This window comes from Carcharhinus amblyrhynchos, chromosome 5 (assembly GCF_965287045.1).
Source record: "Carcharhinus amblyrhynchos chromosome 5, sCarAmb.v2.hapA, whole genome shotgun sequence".
Lineage (NCBI taxonomy): Eukaryota > Metazoa > Chordata > Chondrichthyes > Carcharhiniformes > Carcharhinidae > Carcharhinus > Carcharhinus amblyrhynchos.
The window spans coordinates 54423471-54438807 of NC_137328.1; the positions used below are offsets into that span (position 1 = coordinate 54423471).

General features: G+C 39.3%; 1 protein-coding gene across 5 annotated transcripts in view; it reads right to left on the minus strand.

The window, feature by feature from the left end:
* The window catches only part of dapk1 (death-associated protein kinase 1), a 198253-nt gene that overhangs the window by 71493 nt on the left and 111423 nt on the right, over positions 1 to 15337 (minus strand). For all 5 annotated transcript variants that reach the window (XM_080188807.1, XM_080188809.1, XM_080188808.1 and 2 more), the window contains exons 9-15: positions 13889 to 13934; positions 12707 to 12796; positions 10318 to 10410; positions 8931 to 9050; positions 6561 to 6659; positions 6079 to 6177; positions 1486 to 1584 (exon numbers count right to left, since the gene is read on the minus strand). In XM_080188807.1, the coding sequence (XP_080044933.1) occupies positions 1486 to 1584; positions 6079 to 6177; positions 6561 to 6659; positions 8931 to 9050; positions 10318 to 10410; positions 12707 to 12796; positions 13889 to 13934 (646 nt within the window). The remainder of the gene's footprint in view (positions 1 to 1485; positions 1585 to 6078; positions 6178 to 6560; positions 6660 to 8930; positions 9051 to 10317; positions 10411 to 12706; positions 12797 to 13888; positions 13935 to 15337) is intronic.

Consider the following 15337-nt stretch of genomic DNA (forward strand, 5'->3'; position numbering starts at 1 on the left):
GTCTGTATTGTCTACTTAATATCTTCAACCCAATTATAAAAGGTCCTGGTGAGTAAAACATACATTTGTGGATTGAAGAATGGAGACCGATCACTAACAGGGTTACAGTATACTCTTTCAGAAAAGCAGGAGATTGGCAATTTGTACACTTAATGTATACAAAAAACATGATTTTTGGGACCAAAAAAAAGTGTCTTTGTGTGCTGCAATTTAGGTATCAAGTGGTCTCCTCCAGTATAGGGAGAGCAAGCGCAGACTGGGTGACAATTTTGTGGAGCACATCTTTCCGTCTGCAAGTACGACACCCAACTTCTGGTGGCCTGACCTCATAATTCCCACCTTTCTCACAGGCTGGTTGAGTAGAGGAGAGCTCATTATGTAGTGTCCATCATTAGCTAGGACTCTGCAATCGGACAGCATTTGGTAAACCATCCTGCATGAGCTAAGAATTACACTAACAACCAATTTAAGATTATCAGTGGAGCTCACAAGACAGTTCATTTATGCTTGCTAGAAGCTATATACCTTCATATTCTTGGGTCTGTCCTTGACAAATAGGAAGACTATATCCAGACATTGTGCTTTTTTCAAATCAAACAAAGCACTGGGGATAAGCTATTGTTTGGTGCATTCTCCATGGCAACATCATCACTGGAGTCCACTTGACAACCAAACAGCACCTCTTTTCTCATGTAGCAGAAGTTGCTGTTTACCAAGTTTTGTATCATTAGCGAACTTGGAAATATATTTGGTCTGCACATTCAAATCTTCAATATATATTGTGAATAGCTGAAGTCCAAGCACTGATCTTTGCAGTATCCCACTGATAACAACCTGCCAACCTGGGAGTGACATGTTTGTTCTGACCCTCTGCTTTCTATCCTTTAACCAACCCTCAATCCATGCCAGTGTATTACACCCAGCCCCACATGCTCTATTTTTGCTTACTAACCTCATCAAAAGCCTTCTGAAAATCCAAATACACTACATCCACTGGTTCTCCCTTATCTAGCCTGCAAAGTGACATCCTTCAACAAGTTTGTCAAACATGATTTACCTTTTATAGATCCATTTTGACTCTGCCCATTCCTACCATCGTTTTCTAAATACCCAATTATCACATCTTTTCTAATATTTTCCCTACTACGGATGCCAGGCTAACAGTGCTGTAGTTCCCTATTTTCACTCTCCTTCCTTTCTTAAAGAGTCAGATTCTATTTGCTACTTTCCAATCCACAGAATTTTGAAAGATGATCACCAGTGCATCTGCTATCTCTACAGCCATCTCATTCAACACTTTGGCATGTTGATCGCCAGATCCAGAGATTTATCAAGTTTAGTCCTAATCCATATTCACTGTGATCATCAATTATCTGATTCCGTGCAAGTATCAATACAACAGATGACTCAAAAAATCCAAACTGAATTGTCTGATAACAGTATTGAATTGTGATTTAATTGAAATGTAAATTTTATAAGTCTTACCCTATCTTGAAGGTTTGGGTTAATCCCAACGTTGCAGAGGTACTGTACCACTTCCACATTACCATAGCGAGCTGCCACATGGAGGGCAGTTTCACCAGACTGCAGCGAAATACAAACAAAACTAAGATTTCAAAACACTCCACACAAACTAAAATTCATTATAAACAAATATCAACTCTGAATAATAATATAAAGGATACATTTCGCAAAGGCACTTACAGTCTCGTTTTCAGAACGCAAAGCATTTTAAAACTTCCCAGTATTTAGCTACTAAAACATTAAAGCAGAAACAGAATATCTTTGGACAAGTGAAAAGTTAGTCCAGCAGTCATCCAGCAGCTTTTATTGAATGTAGTTTAAAGTGCAGGAAGTCAAAATGAAGATTGGAAAAATCCTAAAATGTAGGGTGGGAGTGTGGAGATTTAGGTAGGGGAGAGGAAAGCAGAGAAAAGCAGAAAATTGGATATCCTGGAGAATGTTTTCGCACAGGAAAACACACCTTCCTATAGGAGGTGACTGGCTGATTGGTGAAGACTTGATATGAAAACCTAAACAAGTGCAACAGTTTGCAAGTGGGTTTGTATATACATTTTTACAGGGTGAATAATTCACAATTATTTGCAGTCACCATCCTATTTTGGCATATATTTTGTACTTATGCAGTTTCGTACTGTCCGCATTTTGAATTTAACTTTGTGTAACTCAACTGACAGACAGGCAGGAAAATGTCCAGTTACAGTAAAGATGATGGCTTTGATGCTTAAGAATAACAGTGCAGCCGAAACTGAAATGTTCAACTCGGAGGCAAATCTGGATTTTGGTTTAAATATTTGCATTTTGTTCATTACCACATGTCCCATCATTTGTTCAGTGGTTTCTAAATATATTTTTTCCCGACTATTTATTCGCATTCCTTTGTTGAGATAAGCAAAGCACGATAAAGCTAACCACCTCCTAAAGGGTCAATTCTCTTAAGAGAAAATATTTTCCAAGATACAACAGCCATGACAGCTTTCTATTCGATCCCCACTCCCATCGCAACAAAAGCAGAAAAACAAAATGCCAAGCTTTAACAAACCATAATAGATATACTGATGTATTGAACGTGCTAACTCAGCTAGTAAACAACGTCTCACCATGACAACAGGAGATTTCAATTTTTTTTAAATCTAAGTGGGCAACAGTAAAACTAGCCAAAGCCATCAGATTGTCATACAAACTGATTTTGGAGAGGAAACCTTGCCATCCTTACTCAGTCTGGCCTATCTGGCCAATAACAAACTGGACAAATATAAAAAAACCACAATGCTTCTTGACAGCTTCAGCATCGCACTTCTTTGCTTTACTCCACATTCCTGACAACACAAGCATGGCCCCAAATTGCTGCTTTCTCCTGATCATTAACTTAACCCTATCCCTTCCGCTAAACCTCTTCCCTCCTCAGGTTCATTATTAGAAACACAGCTCCCCTATGCTACAAAACTGAGCCCACTCGGAGCTAACTGCACACTACCAGCCCATTGCTCTTATATACACTGTTTGGCTTTCTACCTCCTCCCCAGCATCTTCTCGCCATCAACCTGTTCTGTCAGCTTAGCTTTAAGCTGTATTGTGGATGTGCTAATTAGAGGCAATCACAATGATTTGCAGTCTGGTTCTACGAATATAAAAGATGTAAAAAGGCACTAATACTTATCTATTTAAAAGACTAAAGCAGAAGTAGAATACTTGTGAACAAGACAATTAAGGCATTTGGAATCCTCAACTTTATAAACAGCAGCACTGATTGCAAATAAGTAGTCTCACAACACCAGGTTAAAGTCCAACAGGTTTATTTGGTAGTATGTGCTTACGGAGCATTCAGCATTCATCACCTGATGAAGGGACAATGCTCCAAAAGCTTGTGCTACCAAATAAACCTGTTGGACTTTAACCTGGTGTTGCGAGACTACTTACTGTACCTACCCCAGTCTAACGCTGGCAACTCCACATCTTGATTGCAAAAGTAAGGAAATTACTGCAAAACCTTTACAAAACTCGGGTTTGGCCCCAACAGGAGTACTGAGGCCAATTCTGAGCACAACACAATTGAAAGGATATTCATGGCCTCAGAGAGGATGGAGATTCACTCAATTGGTACCAGGAATGAAAGACTTCACTTATGCAGAGGAACTGAAGAAACTGGGGCTGTTTTCCTTAGCTTAGGAGGAGATTTGATAGAAGTGCTCAAAATCATGAATGGTAAATAACAAGGAACTACATATAGTAACAGTAACCAGAGGACACAGACTTATCGTCACTGGTAAAAGGATCAGAGGTGACATGAGCAAACATAATAAGCTGGCATGGTCTAGAATGCACTGCCTGAAAGGGTGACAAAAGCAGTTCAATAAAAACACTCCAAAGAGAACTGGATAAATGGCTGAAGGGGGAAAATCTGCAAGGCAAAGGGGAAAGAGTAGAGCTGCTGGACTTATTGTAAGCCTCACTGGGACTAACATTTTAGACGCACCAGCATTGTCCTGATGGGCTGAACAGGCTCCGGTGTTGCAGGAAGATTACGATAAAGAATCACAAGAAAGAACGAGGAACATACATTTATATAATCCCATCAACATAGAAAAATGTTCCAAGGCACTTAACAGTGACATGCGGAAAATAGCCACCGAGACACTGGAGCAAATATTATTATGGGAAGATGACCAGCAGTTTGATTAAACACGCGGATTTTAAGGAGAGTCTTAAAGGAGTAAAACATAGAAAGATTATGGAGGAAATTCCAGACAATGTGAGGAGCTGGCAGTTGAACACAGAGTTATGAGTAATGGAGCGGAGGAAGGAGACACGCATGAGAGACTGACTCAGGAACGGAATGATTGAAGGCTGGAGAGTTGCAGGAAATTAGCTCAATCAGACCATTTAGAAATTTCAAGAGGCCCATGAAAAATGGGATCTGAAAAAAAAAGAAGTTATTGGGGATGTGAGAATCAATGCCATGCAGCCAGATGGGAATGATGGGATGGGCGAGTGGGACTTGGTGAAAGATAAAACGTAAGTGCAGAGTTTCTGATAAATTAAATTTCAATGGCATATGAAGGATAAGGATGCAAAAGAAGCACTAGAATGATTGAATCTGAAGGTGACAAAGTCATGAACAAGGTGGATGGGACTGAGGTGGTAACATGGATGAGGGTACAAGATGAAAAATAATTTGAGGTTGAACAGGCTGCTGTGATTTTGAAGAATTGGACTCATCTTGGAACAGTGGCTGTGGAGGGAGAAGAAATCAATAACAAGGAGTGCCGTTTATCATGGGCAAAAAAAAAACAACGGTTTCAGTCTTCATTGGCAGAGTTTGAGAGTCCTGCCAGCAGGTTTGTAGGCAGTGGGCAGATGCCACTTTAAAATTCCTCATCACCTCTTTCCCAACCTGTTCCCCATCTATTTGGGCAGGTGAGGCCAAGGGTGGCCTGTCAGCCCTTGCCCCAAATGAGACCCTCACGCAGCCAATCATGAGTTACCAACAGGCTGCTGTCAGCCCAGTCTCAATTTTCAGCCTGCCAGGAGTTCAGGGCATAAAGGATGCCCACTGGCCACCCAGCTTGAGCTTCGGGTATGTAGGAACTTCCTTAAGGACCCCCTTTCCCAACCTAGTCCTCTCCCCAGCCCCAGCACCATCCTCTCCATCACACTTCTCTTGCCACTTGCCAGGTCTCCGGGACTGGGGACTGGATGTAGTCCTCGTGCTGGCATTGCTGAGACTTCAGAGCTACTGGCCAATCAAATTGATTGGCACCACTGAGGCTGGACTTTGCTCGAGTGAGGGATGGAAGTCTCGTCTCCAGCCAATTAACCTTCCTTGGAGGAAATGCTTTCTCCATGAACTCATGTGGTAAGGTGAGAAATCCTGCCAACTGTAAATCCCTACCCCACAACCTTTAGCTGGATGAAGTTGAGACTCATCCAAAATTGGATGCCAGGCAAGTAGTCTGACAGCATATAGGCAGTGGATGGACTACAAAGAGCAAGAAGAGCTGGGTGACTATATCGGGATTGCAAGCCCTCATTCTTAGATAATCACCAAGGAACAGGATGTACTTTACAGTGGGAGAGCCATGGATAAATCCTTGATAAACTTCCAGAGTGATGGTTTACGGGTAAGAACAGTGTCCTGCCCACTATCAGAGAGTCAGTGTGGAACTAAATGATGGTAGTCCCACAAAGCTAGGCAAGAGGATGGCATGGTTGAACATTTCGGTGGCTACATCACAATGAATATTGACTCACAGCTAACTATAAAACGTATTTGTCACCCAGCAGTAACTTTTAAAATTTGAGATTGTCCTGGAGATGCTGCCAAAGCTGGCTATTTCCCTGAAATCACAATTTATATATAACTTTTCTGTTGAAGTTTATGAATTCTAAGTACTTTGCAAATTTGATTGAATCAACAGGCAAAACAAAAGTTCTAGAGCCCCTCACCACCAACTCAATCATAAAAAATATAACTCTATCCAAATAAACCCATTTCTAAATAATCTAATTTAAGACTATTTGCTTACATTATGAACATTAATTTTACATTTTGCTTACCTTATCTTGTACATTCAGTGGACATTCTTTCTGATGCAAGAACTTTAATGTTTCAGTATGGCCATGTCTTGCTGCCCAATAAAGTGCATTTGAGCCAGACTAGGGACAAATGAGATTAATTCAGTGAAAAACCATCTCAAGCGTGTGATGCACAAAGAACATCATAGTTTTCAGGTAACCTTTGAAGTGAACTTTATTGGTCTCAATAATAACCACCTGAGTTCCCTGTCAATTAAATAAATATTTATTTGACATGTCGGCATAAACAGTAACTTATATAAAACTTAAAATTGCAGGAACTTTAGGAAAATTATATGGATAGCAAATGGCCACTTTTATTTTCTATAGCTTAAGACAAAATGAGACTTTCCGGTTAAGTAATGCATATACGCAACAAATATCCATTACATATGGCAATTCAGTGACAAGAAATCAAATATTTTCAGATATAAACACTGCTTTTGGAGAATTTCAGTACAAACCTTGTCCTGTACGTCAATCTTTGCTCCCTTCAGGATGAGTAAGTTCAGAATCTGGATGTTTCCACAGCCAGCTGCAATCATCAGGGGTGGTGTTCCATGCTGCAGGAAGATTAAATAAATTCAAGAACCATGGTGGGAAATGGAAACTCAAGTGTCTTAATTTTCCTCCTTTGTTTAAATTGAATACTTATTGAAGGATGCTCAGCTCAAGGGCCAATTGTGCAATCCATGGCAACTACATCTGCCACAAGTGTCTGCAGCTCAAGGAGCTTTCATTTAGAGTGGACGAGCTGGAGTCTGAGCTTCAACACTGCGATATATCCACAAGGCAGTCACATCTCTTAGGCTAGGTAGATCACATCAGGGACAGGAGGGTAGTGGCACCACTGAGGCTGGACTTTGCCCGAGTGAGGGATGGAAGTCTCACCTCCAGCCAATTAACATTCCTTGGGGGAAATGCTTTCTCCGTGAACTCATGTGGTAAGGTGAGAAATCCTGCCAACTGAAAATCCCTACCCTACAACCTTTAGTTGGATGAAGTTGAGACTCATCCAAAATTGGACACCAGGCAAGTAGTCTGACGGCATATAGGCAGTGGAAGGTCTACTAACGGCAAGAAGAGCCGGGTGACTGTATATCGGGATTGCAACCCCTCATTCTCAGATAATCACCAAGGAACACGATGTACATTACAATGGGAGAGCCATGCATAAATTCTTGATAAACTTCTAGAGTGATGGTTTAGAGGTAAGAACAGTTGTCATCACCGAAGCTGCCTCACAGCTCCAGGGACCCGGGTTCAATTCCAGATTTGGGTGACTGAGTGGAGTTTGCATGTTCTCCCCTTGTCTGCGTGGGTTTTCTTCGGGTGCTCCAGTTTCCTCCCACAGTCCAAAGATGCGCAGGTTAGGTGGATTGGCCAGGCTAAATTGCACCTTAGTAACGGTAAACGTGACAGGAATGGGGTGGGGGAGAGGCCCTGTCAGAGTTGGTGCAGACATGATGGACCAAATGGCCTGTTCTGCACTGTAGGGAAAAGGGGAGTTGCTCTGACAAAGCCAGCATGAGGAGAATGGGCTGAATGGCTTCCTGTTGTGTTGTATCTATTCTATGATTGATCCTATGAAATTTACTTTACTAAATATGTGTGACATTACAAAATTAAGTGAAACAATTCACCTCTGTTAAAACAAGTTTGAAAGACTGTTGTGTTTTTCATTACATCTTATGGATGGCACTTTGGTACAGTGGTTAGCACTACTGCATCACAGTGCCAGGGAACCAGGTTCGATTCCTGGCTTGGGTCACCATGCAGAATTTGCACGTTCTCCATGTGGATTTCCTCCGGTGCTCTAGTTTCCTCCCACAGTCCAAATGTGTGGGGGTTAGGTGACCACGCTAAATTGACCCTTGGTGTCAGGGGGACTAGCTAGGATAAATGCATGGGGTTATGGGGATAGGGCCTGGGTGGGATTGCAGTCAGTGCAGACTTGATGTATCGAATGGCCTCTTTCTTCTTGTAGGATTCTATGATTCACTGTAGGATTTATATGAGAACAATCATGAACTGGTCATACATCTGTCTGCTTAGTCCACTGCAGAAATATTGGTTTAATTTTACTGAGCAGTCGTCAAGCACCTAGAAGGTAAATGTTTTTAAAAACAAAATTGAGACAAATATAAAATTGTTCTTACCAAATAATGTTATTATTAATAAAGCACTTTAGAGCCCAGTATACAAGAAATAGTAGATTCAAAATCTAAAGCAGTGTGAGCAAGGATGTGTGCTCTCATCATTTTCAACTCTGAACTCCCACAAAACTCAACCTTATTGCCCTCAGAAATCCAAATATTTCCTCATGATGAATGTCGTTGTGGGGGTGGGGGAGGATTAAAAGAGACCACTAATTTTGTAAAATTTCCCTCCTACAAGAGGATTTATTTGTTTCAATCTGCTCAATTGCCTGATGATAATAAAATTACTAGAAACTCAACATCTGCAGCAGACAGTGTTTCCTCTGTCAGGAATATAAAATTTGCCCTAGGCTTTATGTTAATGAATCAGTCAGCTGATATCATTGTACCAATTTTGATTACCTTGATAACATGAAATTACTTACAACTATCATTATCATGCTTCAGAAGACATACATGCCTTGGTTATGCAAGTGTGCAAAGTGATATAATTTTCTGTAACATATACTGTAATAAAGGTGACTTTAATTCATCATTTTGCATAGTCTGCCTATTATTCAATCGTTGGATTATGTGAGGATGAATACATTAGCCACTCGTTATTCTGAAATCTAGGCAGGAAATAATTCTCAATTCATTAACAAAACATACCAAAGGATGCAAAAAAAAGGTTACCTTGTTAGGCTGGTTTATGTCATAATTGGCAAGGGATCCAAGAAGGTGCTGTAGGCCGGGAACATTATCATCATTGATGGCATGAATAATTGCTTTCATTACAAAAGAATCCTCTTCATCCTTATTAAAAGACGACAAAAAATAAACTAATCACTTTTGGAAGTTAACCAGCAAATGGCTGGTCAAAGACTACTGAACATATGGATAGGAGGAGGAAAGACTATTTACGCTTTTTTCAAAAATAGCATAATTTATACATAGATAAAATACTCTGTCAACTATTCTGAATCCTCCGGAAATCTTGTTTCAAATTTTATTTTAAAATAGTGCATTTTAAGTAATGGTGACAGGACTGCGTCCAGCTATAGCTCTTGGGAGCTACACTGAAATTAAAATTCAAGGGCTCTACAGGCTGATTAGTAAGTTAATTTAGTGAGCAGTTACATCATACAGACAAGGCTGTATTCAACCCTGCTCCATGCTGAACTAGCTGATATCAGCCAAGGCAACAGTTAGGCCACTACAATTTTGTTTTGATTCGCTCATGGGATGTGGGTGTCACTGGCTGGGTCAGCATTTATTACCCATCCCTGAGTGCATTTAAGAGTCAACTGCAATACTGTGGAATTATACATAGGCCAGGCAAGTAAGGATGGCACATTTCCCTCCCTAAAGGACATTAGCGACCAGATGGATTTTGATGACAATCGACAATGGTTTCATGGTCATCAGCAGACTCTTAATTCCAGGTATTTTTTATTGAGTTCAAAATTTCATCATCTGTTGTGGTTCGTTTCAAACCTGGGTCCTCAGAACATTACTCTTGGTCTTGGCCAGTGACAATTCCACTAGGTCACTGCCTCTCCCAACAACAAGGTAATGTTGCAAGGTTCTTCATAGAGTATAATTTGACAAAATAATCAACACAGATGAAAACTGTGATCAAAGAGGAGAGTTTAAAGAAATGGAATAGCAGAATGGGTCCTTTTTTTTGTCCTATGCACAGAATAGGCTGCAATATCATAAGTTAAAATAGCCCGTTGAATGATAGAAGATGAGGAGCACACAGGGAGTCGATACCACAGTAGGAATCCTCCCCTTTGGAGGAGAACATTGGTACAAATGTAAAATTAAAGTGTGATTATCTTTTTAAAAAATTCTTCCATCCCTTGTTACATTAAGGTTTAGACTTGGTAGTGCTTACCAAATGAACCACAGTGCAACAGTAAGCTACTTTATTATGGGGGAAGGGTTACAATGGCCAACTTTGACTCAGTCCACAGCCAGCACGTATTTATACAAACACACACAACTCTTCCAATTTCTACTGTCAAGAATGGACATAAAATTCTTTAGCTATTGATTGGATTTTTGTCCAGGTACTTACCAAAGTGTCCTCACTTCTAGCAACACTCATGTTGCTTCGAGAGAGGAATGATCTTGATAGCCGTTGACACAATGATATTAACCGTACTGATTGCTAAAGAAAATATATTTTAATAAAATAACTTGCAGTTAAGTGTAAACGTCCAGCTCATAAAATATCTAACAGTTTGTAATTAAGCAATGATACGAAGAACAAATTTTAAATTAATTAAATATTTTAGGCAGGGTCATATTTACTTGTCTAACCTTATTCATAGGGATTAAAATAACTTTATTTTCTATTTGGATGAATTTAACAGCTACATAAGATAATTATTTAATGATTTGGTCACCAGCATTTTTTAAAGTTAGGAACATTTTCCCACATGTATAAACAACAACTTATCTGTACATGTGAATATTTTTACTGATGCCTTGCCAGAAATGATTTGTCTGAGTAGGGAACTACCCCTGTGGAGAGACACTAGTAATAGACTAAGGTACTTCAGCAATTCCATTATTTGATCTGTATGCTAATTCAGAATGATAGATTAATAATTCCTTAAAACTGCAATTTCAATTAAATTCTCAACTCTGCCAGTTTAAAAAAATCCTCTTAAGAGAAAACTGGAAAAAGCATAAAAGTAGCAGAACTGATGACAATTCTCAGTGACATAAAATGACTTAAAGAGAGTCAAAGAAATTGGAGATACAGCAAAGTAAAAACTAATTCCAAATGACCTGTTAAGAGTGTCAAAGCTAAAAAGGTCACAACAACAGAAAATGCTGGAAAATCTCAGCAGGTCTGACAGCATCTGTGGAGACCGGATGTTGTCAGATCTGCTGAGATTTTCCAGCGTTTTCTGTTTTTGTTTCAGATCCCAACATCCACAGTAATTTGCTTTTATCTTGAAGCTAAACAGGTGATGTAGTTGATTAATAATGTCTTTCTACTTTTGAGACATGAGTTTTTAATTCGCTTAGATTGACTGGATGACCAAAAAAACCTTATCGGTACCATTGTGGGTTATATGTTAACAACACATACCAATATCTAAGTGAGTACAGCCCCCAGTTGAAGTGTTATTGAGCAAGTGCATGCATTAAATTGTTAACGCAGTCAGAAATTCAATGATTGTTGGCAGGGTGCAGCAGAACTGTCTGAAGTTGGACTCAAAAGTAGATTGTGAGGGGAAGACTTAAGGAAGCTTGACTAATACTTGACCCATGTTGATCAAAGCTCTTAACTGATGAACAGTATCCAATCTCCAGCAATAAAATTGTCCCTCAGTGAAAGTAAAACATGACAATTCTCAAGCAGAAGTTCATGGGTAGACAAGATGGATCAAACTTCATACAAGAATTCTTTGATGCATTTTCACACTTTAAAAGTGAACCATATTTGTTGACCAGGGCTTATCTACTCTTCAGTTGAAGTCCACCATACTTTCCGGTCTTGCACCTTACTGACACTCACTCCAACTGTTTAATAACTTATTCAATATCTGTTTACTTGAATACATCATTTTATTTTGCCATTCTTAACTTGAATTGATGACCTCTTGATTCTGAATTTAACAGACGCCAGAAAAAGCTATCCTAATCCACATTCCTTAGGCCCCTCGATGTTAAATATTTCTATTAAAGTATCACACAGCCTTTTTGAAGTTAAATCTCTTCAAACCTCAATCCTCAAAGGGAAAATATTACAGAATTGACCATACTTCAAAATATCTTCACTGTCAATGAAGTACTTTAGGATATGCCAGGGATCTGAAAGGGGTTAGAATCATAGAAACCCTACAGTGCAGGAGGAGGCTATTTGGCCCATAGACTCTGCACTGACAATAATCCCATCCAGGCCCTATCCCCATAACCCCTCGTATTTATGCCATTAATCCCCCTAACCTATGCATCCCGGAACACTTTAGCATGGCCAATCAACCTAACCTGCATACTTTTGGAGCCTGGGTGGAAACCGGAGCACCCAGGGGAAACCCACAGAGACATGGGGAGAATGTGCAAACATTACCTAAACAATGACCCAAGCCAGGAATCGAACCCAGGTCACTGAAGCTATGAGGCAGTAATGCTAACCACTGTGCCACCCAAGTTATTAAGTTTCGCTTACAAAAATAAGTGTTTAATATTGTCTCGTTCTTTACTGTATAAATTTCAGCTTCTAAAAATAACTTCTCCTCCTGCGCCAGCAAAATGGACACATTTAAAATATCTTCCTTTACTCAAAATCGTTTCCCTTTCTAATTGTACAATAATGGACCCACTGACTGGACACAGATTCATCTGTCAATTAATGGTGAATTCTGAAGCCCACAAACCTTTAACGGATGCTAAAGTGACCTAACGAAGTTAAGCAAGTCAATATTGAATGCTGTTACAAATCCTCATACCTTCCATTTTCTACGGGCTGCAAACTTTTTGAACTTTTCCATATTTACGGCAGACGCTTTTCTGCTGAGAGCCTGCTGACTGTCCTTTGGCTGAAATGTCACAAAAACAAATGTTACTAAAGACATCCTGGCTTTTGAGAGTCAAAAATAAACACACATACGTGTTATACTGTAATTTCGGCACAGCATTGACATACATCCGGATAGGCACTGGAACCATTTCTGGCCAGTTGGAACAGCAAAGGTGTGGACAGTGGTACAAATACCAATGCCATTCCTCTGCTGACATTGCAGAATCCACACAAGATTCCCTTCTTCCTTTCTGTAGCTCATGAAGCCGGGACTAGGAAAACCCATCCCCTGATAAGAGCTGGAGTCTAAGCACACATTTAGTTCAGGTTCCAGCCAACGAGTGCCATGTTTTCTTGATCAGCAGGACTACCAAAATAATATCTGATTTTATTTTTTAACCCCAGAGCCTGGCTGAATCATATCATCTCTTCACAAATTATCTGAATATGCACTTAAAGTTTAAGTGCATGTTAATAATGTGATTTAATTTTAGGTTATCTTATCGAGACATTAAACAGACACCATTCGATTAATACTTGAGAAGGCATGGTTTTTAATGCAATTAAACAACTGGCTGACACTCAGATGCACCTCACATTGCAAAGTCTCAAAAAAAAGTTTTTAAATCGAGGGAATAAGATATTGAAAGGTCCTTGATTAGAAATATATCATTACACTCAACTAATTAGCTTCCCCGGGTGGGCCCTCCTGCGCCGTGTTTTTCGGAGCGAGGCAGCCTGCCATTGGCCAGTGATGGGATCTTTTGCATGGCTTTTACCCTCCGCCACAGGGGAACTGGAAGATGTTGCCAACAGGAAGGGCTGGAAAATTCCACCCCCAGATTTCTTACATGAATGTGCCCGAATGCAATATTGTGACTGGATAAACATGGGCTAAAGGTTTATTCCTAATCCAGGGGAAAAATGATTTCAGATTAAAATAGTGGTTCACGAGACTTGTTTTGTGTAGAAAACAGACAAATGAATAAGGTCAAGGATTTCTTTAAATTTAGATGACCCAATTGATTCAAACAAAGGCGTCTGAAGTGTATGCACTTTTCCACATTTATATTTTTATACTGAAGTCTTTGATAAACATAGACAAGCACACCTTGATCCATGGATGCTGTAAACTATCTTGAATTGTCATTCTTTTCCTATTAAAGACACATTACAAAAGTAAAATATACAATTAAAAACACTGCAGCAATCAAATAGAAAACAAATCCCTACTACCTACACAAGCATCTCAATCTGCTGTTTTCAGGCTGTCTTGAGGGTCCTTTAGTTTATTTTACAAGATTATGTAAGATCATTTCAAATGTAGCATTAAGCATCGTGTGGTGTATAAACATGATCTGAAAATTGGACTTAAGTCAACAGAATAAAATTGTTCTTCACACAATGGTGGTTAAATATAGCAACTACTGGATGCTTTTTTCTCTTCATCCATCTTTAGTTTCTTTTTTCTTTCTTTCTGAGGGTGGAGTGGTTGAAAATATGAATTTCCATTATTGTAAATCTATAACTTGGTCGGGCATTGGTCTGAATGCAACAGCTCATTTCTAACATTGTGCAATCTGGCTGTGGAATCTCCAGATGTTCTAGTTAAGCCATCTTGAGAATGCAGGTAAGTGAATCAGTGCAGCCTTTGACTAAGTTGAGCTCAGTTTTCAGTTCAGCAAAATAAACATATACATGAAGGTTATGTGAAGTTTTGTATTATAAAATCATAGTGCACTGTACTTATTCTAAATACTGCAAGTTTAAACGCACATACAGGGCTTCTGGTATGTGAATATAAGAGTGAGGCAAATTCCAGGATTTTCATCAAAATGGTCGCTCTAAAATATGCTACAATTTATACATGGGGGAAAGAACAGTTCCTTATTCAGTGATGCCAACCACAAAACCAAATTACAAAGTGATTGATAGGACTTTATTTTGTCAAAATTACCAAGCAAAAGAATTTTACCCTGTCCAATTGTAACCTCTCATTTTCTTTGATTCAATGTCAGGCTCCCCAAAGGAGTTCAAGTCAATATCATTCATTTATTACATGAAATTTGCAAAGAAAATCAATAAAAGTTGAGAAGGATAATTTCACTGTCTTGTGCAACACTGAGCTTTTGTTGTTCGGATAATATATCCTTCTCTGAAAATTGCTAAAGTGTTAAAAAGCTGAAAACCTAGCATCATATGAACATACTTGTGTTTGCGCTAACCAAGTCTGAAGAAGGGTGTATATCTGTAGGATATTGTTTTACATTGGAACAACCGAGATAACTAGCTATTAACCTGATGAAGGAGCACTGCTCCGAAGGCTTGTGATTTCAAATAAACCTGTTTGACTATTACCCGGTATTGTGTGACCTCTCATTTAACTGGTAAGAGTTATACTGTGTCATGTTTAAGTCTTGTAATTGTTAAAAGTTATGCTGATTCTTTTTGTTATATTCCAACTGTGTTCTTAAATAAACTTTGTTTGATAAAAGCTTCTTAGTGGGTCATTTGAATCATACCCAGAGTGGAACAGCTTATGCTCACCAATGCCCAAATC